An 11254-nucleotide genomic window follows, 5' to 3' on the forward strand; every position below is an offset into this window, starting at 1 on the left:
AACATTTTTCCTTAAAAAATTTACTAAAATCTCAAGCTGACAGACAAACAAAAAAAAAACTTTTCACATATCACCCACCCTCCGAAATGAAAAAGGGAACAATGAGTGAATTAGCAAAATCTACACTGTAAACTGGACACTGCATGAGGGTCCACATCATGGTAAACTCATACCACATCATTTATCTTACAGAACCACCAAGGAAATGTTTTGACAAGATGTACCATCTGCCACTGACATATCTAAACAATGTTGAAATTAAATGTTATTTTATCAACACTTAAAAGCGATCTTTGGTGCTTTGCACAAAATAGTATAACATAGTTTCAATTGGAGATTCCCTACCCTTAAAAGTTTGTAGTCTACAAAGAATGTATTCAGTCTTAAAAACAAAACAAGGGGCATCTCCCAAAGTTGACTGACTGAAACCTGTAGGACACATCTTCAAGCATAAAGAAAGTGGAGCACCCTACTGAAATGATAGGAGTTTAGATGAAACTGATGAAAATCTTCTAAGACTTTGTGAACTTCATTATAAACAATTTGCTTCCCAATGTACAAAATGGTAAAAAAAATAAAAAATAAAAAAAAAGAGCGCACAAAAGAGGAAAAATAAAATCAGGCTTCAGTCTAGCCCAGTTCTGTTCCAGCATACACTGTGTGCATCCTCCTTGAAGGCATTTTCTGTTTTCATATTGGTGTTTTTGTAGGTTCCACACTCCCAGCAGCAATTATTCAATATATATAAAAAAAATAAATTAAAAATCTGAATCTACAGTTCAAATGTTCAGAGATCTCCACAGGGTTCAGGTGAAGAGCCACTGCTGGTATCGGTCCGCAGCATTGCAGGGCACTAGAGAGGGATGTTCATATCTAGCGCTTAAACACAGGTTCCACCCAGAGTTGAAAAACATCTGATTCTGAATAGAGCATGAAATAAGGAGAAAATTATAGATTAGTCATAACACTCATTAATGCATTCCCCCATTACCAGTTTATGATCCAAAGTGTACATGTACGAAAGGGTACTGTTCACATTAAGTATACGTATAGTATATCACATTGTACTCATACGGGGGCAGCCGTGGCCTACTGGTTAGGGCTTTGGGCTTGGGCATTTTCCGACCAGTAGGAAAACATGGGCGGGCGGGGGAAGTGGTTGAGCACTGCTCTCCTATGCCCATATCCACGGCTGAAGTGCCCTTGAGCAAGGCACCTAACCCTTCACTGCTTCCCAAACGCCACTGTAGCAAGGCAGCTCACTGCTCTGGGTTAGTGTGTGCTTCACCTCACTGTGTGCAGAGACCAAATTCCTTGCATACGCAAGTATACTTGGCCTATAAACCTGATTTACAATACTACAATAATAATACATAATAATACATTTTGTAAGACACTGTGAACCAGAGTTCAACAGCTGACAACAAGAATAAAATAAAACATATGGTAGATCAGTTGATGTAAGACTGTTTTATAAAAAAAAGTAATCTGTGAGGGCACTGAATGTAGGCAACTGTGAGGGCACTGAATGTAGGCAACTGTGTGCACACAAGGCTGGTGTGACTCAATCTGAAGACAGACTGAGGCAATACCACACAACTGTCCACAAAGAGCTGCCTACTGATTCTGAGAAATGGTGGTGTAACATTACAACTCATACAGGCGCTGACAGAAAGGTGAACCGGGGGAAATCATCTGTGTGTGTGTGTGTGTGTGTGTGTGTGTATGTAAATGTATGTATGTGAGAGTGTGTCCAGTCATTTACCTCCTTTAATTCCCACTTCTGCTCTCCTCCCACAAATGTGCTGTGACCTTTGAACTGGCACTCCTCCAGCTTGACTGTGCGCTCCGTCCCATGCAAACACAACTCCTTCTGAACATTGTGCCGGACCTCGTGACGTGTTGAGAACTCAAAGTACTGGAAGAGGCAACCAAAAAGGTGTTTCATTAAACACTCTCTCTGAACACGGTCATCCTCGACTCCTTGAATTACAATGAATGTATGTCAACGTGAGTGTAGGTTATCGCCTGGCAGACCTGGTTGCCCCCCATGCCGTGGCAGGGGTACATGATCAGCTGCTTGCCTCCCTCATTGTTCTCTCCGGCATCCAGACAGGCATCTTTGCCCACATTCTTCACCTAGAGGAAACGGGAGAGAGGGAATGGAGAGAGGGGGAGGAGGAGGGGAAAGAAGAGGAGGAGGGGAAAGTGGGGTGAAAGTCAGTGGAAATGGGCTCCAGTAATGCACAAGCTGTTCAAACAGTGGTGCGCCTCGTGGCCTGGGTGGCAGGGAGCGCTCGCTTGCTCGCTCACTTACTCGCTTCGCTCTCCAACACTCAGCGAGCCAGATTTACAGAATCTCTGGAGATGCTCGGAGCTAAAAACCACAATGGGCAGATGGAGCTGGCTGTGGTTGGGTTAAGACACGGAGAGAGAGAGAGAGAGAGAACAAAAAAGAAAGAGAAACAGAAAGAGAGAGGCAAAGAGAGAGATACAGAGACAGAGACAGAGAGAGAGAGAGAGAGAGAGAGAGAGAGAGAGAGAGAGAGAGAGAGAGAGAGAGAGAGAGAGAGAGAGAGAGAGAGAGAGAGAGAGAGAGAGAAAGAGAAAGAGAAAGAGAAAGAGAAAGAGAAAGAGAAAGAGAGAGAGAGAGAGAGAGAGAGAGATGATATGGTGGACTCACTGCGCCAAACTGAAGGGGATTGAGATCGGGCATGAACACCTCGGGGTAGACGTGCTTCAAATACCAGGAGAAGCTCTTACACTGCAGTCTCTCCCGGAGGTCCACGCGGCGCGAGACATCGCCAAACGACTTCTGTGGAAACAATCACAGTCTGAGCGAGGACCCCCATTACAGGTCACCACCCCCAACTCCCTCCGTCCTTCACTCTCTCTCCCTCCCTCTCTAGAGCGGCAGGGAAAGCTTCCATCACCACTCAGTTCCACCACATCCCACCCCCTCTCCCTTTCCCCCACTGGCAGTCTAGTTTAATGTGGTCGGTGGTGGACGAGGCCAAGCAAAGCAACCCCTTTCTCGGCTGCATTTCATTCAATAATGTCCTCCAGGCAGAAAAGACAAGCATGTTTATACCTCGTGAATCACATGTGCAGGAGCACAACTGCAGCGGCATTTATGGAAATGTATAAACGAAGAGCTGAGGCTTTGCATCGCTGATCTTAATCAAGAGATGCAAATGAAATGACAACATTGAGGTTACATACAGATGGTGTGATATTTAAACATGTTTCTAAAAATGTGAATCTAGTTTCCAAAATAAAAAAAGTCTAATGCAACCGTCAAAAAATGCAACGTACAATAAGGCTGTGGTTTTATCCTAAGCTCACACTAATAAACTTTTGGGAACTACATGAGATCAGGGGAGCTGTCTGCCACACGACTGGCCTGAGATCAGTGGTGGGGTGTTGGTGGTGGGGGTGGGGGCAGTGGGAGTTTGAGTGACATTTGTGCACACAAACATTCCCTGGCCCCGGTCCAGTTGCATGTGCATTCCATGCTGTTAGTTGACCACTCAGCAGCACACTGAGAGACCTGGAAGAGCACTCCCCTCAGGCTTCCCCAGTCAGCTGTCACTTAGTCTCATCTCCCGGCCCACTCAAAAGGTGCCCCTTGTGTTCTCTCCCGCTCACAACCGGGGCGCCAGTGCTTCCTGAACAATGACACCAGTTTATTTACCGAATGTTTCGGTCATATGTTAAAGCCCTCCGCGTTTGTTTGCTCCCACGCAAGTCATCCTAAAGGTCTCATGACTGTGTCCACTAAGGGAAAACATTGACAGACGGCTCGCCTGAGGGATCAGGCATACGTTAAAGAATCGCAGCATTATCGGCCTGTGTTTGTGCTTCGCTTAGACTTTGTCTATACAGGACAAAGTCTTCAGAAGCCAGCATGTGGCTGCACAAACTGTGGGCTAGCAGGCAATGCAGTATAGAAACACAAAAACATGGAAGTGTCCCACTGGCCCTGTACAAAATAGCTAAAGGATGGCAGACCAAGTTTGATGCAACATTTTATTATATGTCTCATTTAGAAGACAAAGTTGGTTATGTAAATGTTTTCACTTGAAGTGAGCACTTCTGTGGAAACAGCAGGGGGCTTCAGAGAAGCTTCCGGAAAACTATGAAAACATAATGAACTGCAATGAAAATGTAATGAAACACGTACCTCCCTGGCCATCTGGGCAGCCTGCTGGTTCCTCCGGTAGAAGATTTCCTTGTAGCTGTCCATCCAGACCTCGGCCAGACGCACCTGGTTGCGGGCGATGACCTGGGTGCCCTTGGGGAAGGTGTGGGGGCTCTTGGTGCGGAAGACGTGGCCCACGATGGAGCAGGGGATGATCTCCAGCTGGCCACCACACTGCCACACCTGCACGGGAGCCACGGCAACAGCAGCAGACATGATCAGGTGAGGATCGCTTTCCAAAGGGCACATCATCATGAACAGCACGGAGTGTGGACAACATGGCTTAAAAGGCCTTTTAGCGCACTTTCCCTTAACAAACAGTAGTGTCCTCATATTCAGGAAAAATATAATTACATCTAGGAACTTATTGATTGATTGGCAATCAGATGTGCCATCCTGATTAGTTGGTCTTAATCCTTGATTGTCTGGGAAAATAATAATAGTCCTACTCTCCTCTACTCTCTTCCCCTAGTGCAATGAGATACATGACAAATCAAAATATATCAGTAGAGAAGATGTACATGGCAATAACAAAAAACCAATGGCAGTGTCAACACTGCATCACACCACAATGTTCATATGAAGCTGTCACATTGCTCCCAAATGAAAAGGCATGCATATTACAAACATACCCTGAAGGACATCTCAATATTTTCACCTCCCCAGATTTCCATCTCCTCATCATAACTCCCAATGTGGTAGAAGTAGTCCTTTGAGATGGAAAACAGCCCTCCAGCAAATGTTGGTGTTCTGCAAATTCAAATGGATGCCTATTATTAGATTATTTCAGGTTACCTTAAGGTCTAAAGTTCTAAATGAAAAGGCAACTAAGGCCAGAAAAAGTCCTTCCTTCCAACTATACCCTTTTTCCCAACTGCACTTTTAGTGTCTTAGCATGTTCACCTGATGGGATACGTCTCATCTTTTCGCCTCTGTTTCTCGTGGTCAGGTAAGGTCTCCCAGCCAAAGGACAACCCCCAGTCAAAGTTTCCTCGGTTGTGGTTCTGCCCGTATGGTGAAGGCTTTACAAACTCAAACGTGTCCAGATGGATGGTGGTGATGTCAGGGCTCACCACAGCCGTGTAGTTCTCCGCTATCCTGGCCAGCAAAGGCTCCAGCCAGCCATGGAAGCACTCACCTGTTCCAATGATGCACAGACATTATTACCCAGCACACATAAGCCCCTATCTATCACAGCCTTGTCTATCAGATAGAATAGTGTGGATGTAACCTTAGATGCCTGCAGCTAATTAAATTAACGAAAAAGATCAACAGAACACAAAAAAGATTAACAAACAAGAATTGTAGTTTGTTTTCAGTAGTTTTAGGAGCAATATCTTCTCAAGGGCTAGGATCAATATCTACTCTCAATAACAAATTAGACCAATAGCTCTGAGGCTTTGCTTGCTGCTGGCAAGGTTTGTACCAGATAGGCGAGACATGGCACCCACCATCCATTCAAGAATAGGTGTTTCTTTAACACAACAAGCCACACCGGTGTGACCACGACAGAGGTTCCACTTACAGTGGGCGTCTAGGAAGGTGAGAACGTCCCCGGTGGCCACTGACGCTCCCAGCAGTCGGGCCGTGATCAGGCCCTTCCTCTCGAGCTGACGCACCACGTGCACGATGTGCAGCCTCTTCAGATACTCATCCAGATCCTCCTTCAGCCTCTCTGCAGAGACACAACAGCAGTATCGGTGATGCACACAGACTGTGGGGGGCTGTAACTGGCCTCTAAACAATCATGGTCTCTGTGGAATGCTCCATTCAAAGTCAAGTCTGTGGAAACATCGCCATTGTTCACTGACATTTTTCTACTAGGATATCTAGTTTACTAATGCCTTCATAAATGACATCACTAACATGCCAGTATTGAGCAAGACACAAACCTCCCATTATAAATGTGTTAGTCAGCTGAAATCTTTGCCCAACTGAATTGCGGTAGTCCTTTGTGGAATGAGCACTGTGTTACTGTAGGTTTGGCTGCATTCTTTCGAAGCTGACAGGGAGAAAGAGAGAAGGGGGTGGAGGAAAGTAAACGACAGAGGGGGAAGAAGAGAAAGAAGGACAGAGAGAGAGATAGAAAGGAGAGAAAGGGAGAGACACAGATTGCCTGGCTTCCTTCCCTGACATGGCCTGCTGCCAACTCTGTCTGACCGGTCCCTCCTGCAGGAGAGTCATACAATAGTTTTATTGCTGTGTGCTAATAGCAGTGCTGTTCCCTCCAAATGAGTGTGGGCCAGGCCAATACTGCAGGCTCTGTACACTCATTTAGTCTCCCAGCCTGGGAGCCTGTTTACAGCAGTACTCTCCAACTCAGAATGTCCTCACACCGACTCAGAATGTCCTCTCTCTCTCTCTCTCTCCCTCTCTCTCTCTCTCTCTCTCCCTCTAACAAATACACTATATATCTACTTCTTCATTCTTCATCTCGCTCTCCTTTGTGTCTCTGTCACACACACACACACACACACACACACACACACACGGTAAATGGTCACAGCCTTGCCTTCTTTCAGTAAATCCATTCTCCAAAAAGAGACGCTTCCTGCTTTAACACCAACCACTCTGCGACCACTCTCACACGCACCCAGGGCCGCAGACACATGTCTGTGTGCTCCACGGCACAGCCACAAGCGAGTGAGTGAGCGAGCAGGCTGCCCAGCGGGCTGGCTGTAAACAGAGCTCCCCAAAGGCAGGGTGGTCCATCTCCCGCAGGCCCACTTCCCGACCGACCGACTGCCCGACCACCCGCCTGGCTGCACTTCTACTCCTCCCCCTACCCCCCTACTTCCACCCCCGTGCCGCTCGCTCACCGTCCTCGCTGGCGTCGTCCACCAGGATGATCTCCTTGAGGAAGATGGCCGGCGAGGAGTGGAGCACGCTGTAGACGGTCCTCAGCAGTGTGCTCCAGGCCTCGTTGTGGAAAACAATGATCACGCTGGTGGTCATCAGCGGGGGGCAGCGCTTGAACTTCTGCTCGATACACCTGGGGAGGGGAGGGGAGTGGGGTGTACATGGCACAGGGTTGTATTTTCATTCACAGCAGTCTTAAATGTCTGGCGCTGAAGCTCTGCTTTTCATTGCTGTGCACCTACTGTGACATCCTTTTACAATTCAATTCTCAAATAAAATGCCACCAAATGTGGTGTAAATTACTCCCATTAAAAATCACAGGAACGGGAACAGACTTGTTTAATTAGCCAAGCTAAACACAGTCTTTCTCGAAGTTCAGCCACATTAACTGGTCTGGCATGCCGAACAATGTTTCAGGAGAGCCCGCCTGTGGTTTCAGTGAAATTTCTTATGTAACTGCAGACAAATATAAGAGGCATGTCCGGGTTGTACTTTTTTTTTCTGTTAGAGGCAGACACATGGAGCATTTTTACTGTTCTTTGATCCATGTTCTTCTCATGTGCCATAGCTCTGCACTTTAAAAGGTGACCACAAAGATCCTCATGGGAAATTATGAATGATTAATATTACCCATTATAACATATCAGCAAACTCTAAGCCACTAGATGGTGCTATATCTTTAGTTAGAGCATCATTCTGACATTTCTATAGGGTCTATCTTTCACTAGGACAAAAAAAGGTCAGAGTACAGCTAAACAAAGTAAAAAGAACAGAGTATAACACAGTTCCATCAATGTAAACACAAACATATGACTTAAATATACCTTTTAACGAATTGCACTTTTTAGTTGCTTCTCATATTCCCTTATTCTGCATCCAGTTTATTTTATAAACTGTTCTCATTTTTTTTAAACAAAGATGAATTACCTTTGCAACTACATTTTGAATATTAATGACTTTCAACTGATTTGCCTTCCCTACAAATAGCTGATATAAAAGAGAGAGAGAGAGAGAGAGAGAGAGAGAGAGAGAGAGAGTGAGTGAGTGTGTGTGAATGAATGAATGAGTGAAAACTTACTCTGGAGGTCTGGTGTCTGGTCCAAGGTCTCGACTGAGGGAGATGCGATCACTGGCGTACAGGTTGAAGCAGTGCTTCGCCTCACCCTTTTCTTTCTCCTTTATTTCGACTGGCCCCAGGTTCTCCGTGTGGAAGGGTTTCCCCGATGCTCCGGGTGCACTGGGGTCTTGGGGCGGGCGCTCGAGGGCCGGCCTGAGCTCAGCTGCAGTGTAGTACCCAGGCAAACACGACTGCTCACCACGTACCTCAGGCTGATGGACGGGAGCTTTGATCTGCATCTTTGGCATGGAGTCCCTGAAGTTATTGACCGCCCCCATGACCATTCCCAGCACAGCGTCCCGCTTGACCACAATCTCTTTCAGCCATGGCTCCTCCTGAGGACCTTGGCTGACCACCTCCCGTTGGATTAGCAACAGAAATGTGACAAAGACCAGGGCAACAATGGCCAGCTTCCATGGGTGTACACGTCGCCTTAGGAATCTACGAAAGCCACTCATTCTCAAGTTGGCAAAGTTCAGGAAAATACGAAAAGGTCCTCTTAGAACGTAGAAGACACACTTTTGCCAGAGTCAAACCTGGTTATAAACATCACTGGTGGGTAGACCTTTTAAAAATAAAGGAATAAAGTGAGGTGTGTCAGTGTGCCAGAAAAGTCTATTGAAATTGAAAAAATCCAATTCCTGAACATTTCTAAAGTAACAGTTTATGCAAACTATTAAGTCATTCAACCGGTCTTCAATATCCTTCTAATCCAAGGGTAACATTTACACTGATATTTAAGCCTACTTAAGAATGACAGAAAGAATTCCTCATGTGAGTCATTATCCACATTAACACACAGAAGATTATTTTTAGTTTATTGAAAGGAAATGACCACCACTGACTTTCAGGCTGGTTTTGAAAGTTGAAATTAGATAGCCTACTGTAGAAAAATTCTGAACGACATGACATACAATCGAAGACCTCCTGAAAAGTAAAATACCGAAATTTCCCTTAAAAACAATCGCAGGCCATGTAGGCCATCATTACACCCTGTGCTCTGACATTGCTGGTCTTTATTCAAGAGGCAAAGAAGGCTACATACCCGGTTTAGTGTTGATGTATCTAAGCGTGCAAATGTACAGGTAGCTTTTGAAAAACACACTAAAATCAGACATATTCTACCAAATTACTTTGCTGAAACCTTACCAAATATGTAACTAAAAAGAAGCTGAGGGAAAGTAGTCTCTATAGTCACCAAATTCGACAAAAACTAGTCGAGGTCCATCTCTCTTTGGAACCCATCAGCTGTGATAAACGTAGCCTAATTCCTCAACAGTATTCCGCTAAGATTTGGAAATCTTTGCATAGCACTTCCGTCTCGGTGGATCCAGGTGTTTCTCTCAGGTAGAGGGTGGAGACCACTTGACACGCGTGCGTAGACTGTTGCCTACCCCCTTGGGCTCATTTACTTAAAGGTAATAACAGGGTTCAGGTGGTGACTGTTCTTGTAAAAAATACCTTACGGTTTAGCCTAATGCCCTACAAAATCTTATGTGATTCTGGACTGGCCACCTAGGATATGTTGTTTTAATAGCCTACAAACAATTTGGCGGTCCCTATCTTTAACACACAGCACTCAAACACAGAACACTCATACTCAAACTCGAATATACAGAAGGAAATAATCTTGTCAAGACCAGTATTTCCTCAGGGCATTCTCGCTGTGGTAGAAATAGGCTCTTAGGCTAACCCTCACAAACTTCATCGTATATAGGGTAAATAAAAAAAGATTGACTTGCATACCCTTGTTAGTCCTGGACAATAACCAACTCACCAGGACATCCGACCTAAGCAGCCTATCGCTCAATTCTTATAGTAACAGGATTTAGCCTACTCAACCATGCGTTCAATGAAACTGTTGCTGGGATACAAAGTTGCGGCACGTCTATGGCTCTCACACAAACCGCGTCGAATTGTGGTAGACTCTCAAAATATCGACCAAAAGGATTAGCAAAAATGACTCAAAGATTTTTCTACTTTATTTATTTATTTATTTTTTTTTTTATCGCAGAGCAGTTCACGGAAAGCAAATGAAGATTTGTCATAAAACTGACTTAACCACTGCCATAAATGTGAGAGTAGCCTAATGTGAATGAAAGGAACTAAAAGCAAAACCACCAAGTAAAATGTGAAATTAATAGTAATAGTGGAAGAGTTTATACAGTAGACATTAGAGACAATTGTACTGAGACACAAGCTCCATAAAGTCATCTTCTTACCGAACACGTTGGGCTGGTGGACATGACGAATCTATGTTCGCGTTTGCTCAGTGTCAGCATGCAGTTGTTCTCAAACTTCTCCGCGCTCCTTGTTGTAAAGCCCATGTGATCGTTGTCCGAGAGGAAAGTTATCAAATATCTCAAACCAATAAAGATAAGTAGCCTAAAAGACGAAGCGCCGTGCCTCCCCACTCTGTATCTATGGGTACCTCTACCGCACCGAAGCCCAGTGGTGCTGGGGGTAAGAGAGCTCAGTGATAGGACCTAGCTGAAACCATGTCAGTTCCCAGGCATCGCTTTAGAACTGCCTTAGGTAGCGGTCAAATAATGTTTTCACTACGATCACTTACATTAGTCTAATGTCACAATACATAGCATAATATATTTAACATAGCGGAATGCTGAACATTAGTTTCACAGAGCAGGCTATGTAGGCTACAAACACTGATTTTTTTAAAGAATTGGTAAACTGATAGAATGTGGAATATGCAAGTAGTCTACTCGGTGAGCTCAACAAGAATGACAATAGGAGCGCTCATCCGAGTCTTTACTTCCTTGTGAAGGGGGGTTGTCCAGGAGTCACAGTTCAAGAGCCTCCTTTAATTAAAATGGGAGTCATCCTCTTTTCTGTAGAAACTCCAACCTAAATATATCTCAACTTTATCTTGATTGTATACAACAAAGCCAAATCTGCAATTTAAGTGTTTTTTCCCCTCTCTTGTATCCTGCTCAGCACAGCAGTTGTTCCCAGCTCCCCAGGGCACAGAAGATTGACTTAAAGTGTGAGACATGTCACATTTTAATTAGGTGTGAATACTGAAAGAGTATTAGCTTCTGCAACAAGGATGTTGACAC

At 44.9% G+C, this 11254-nt stretch overlaps 1 protein-coding gene across 5 annotated transcripts; it reads right to left on the bottom strand.

Moving 5' to 3' along the window:
- On the bottom strand, window positions 1–11017 carry galnt3 (UDP-N-acetyl-alpha-D-galactosamine:polypeptide N-acetylgalactosaminyltransferase 3 (GalNAc-T3)). Of its 5 annotated transcripts, none has more exons than XM_048238785.1 (11): window positions 10400–11017; window positions 8139–8636; window positions 7021–7193; window positions 5727–5876; window positions 5105–5339; window positions 4834–4951; window positions 4184–4384; window positions 2684–2815; window positions 2038–2139; window positions 1766–1918; window positions 1–920 (listed from the first exon to the last, which is right to left on the bottom strand). In XM_048238785.1, exons 2-11 carry the CDS (start codon window positions 8633–8635, stop codon window positions 807–809), a joined length of 1875 nt encoding a protein of 624 aa, XP_048094742.1. In that variant the 5' UTR covers window position 8636; window positions 10400–11017; the 3' UTR covers window positions 1–806. The 5 variants fall into 5 exon arrangements, with proteins under 5 accessions (XP_048094742.1, XP_048094738.1, XP_048094741.1 ...); XM_048238781.1 differs by having other exon boundaries at window positions 8139–8742; XM_048238784.1 differs by lacking the exon at window positions 10400–11017 and adding an exon at window positions 9955–10036 and having other exon boundaries at window positions 8139–8742.
- Window positions 11018–11254: the final 237 nt, after the last annotated feature.

Source organism: Alosa alosa, chromosome 3, assembly GCF_017589495.1.
Source record: "Alosa alosa isolate M-15738 ecotype Scorff River chromosome 3, AALO_Geno_1.1, whole genome shotgun sequence".
NCBI classification, from domain to species: domain Eukaryota; kingdom Metazoa; phylum Chordata; class Actinopteri; order Clupeiformes; family Clupeidae; genus Alosa; species Alosa alosa.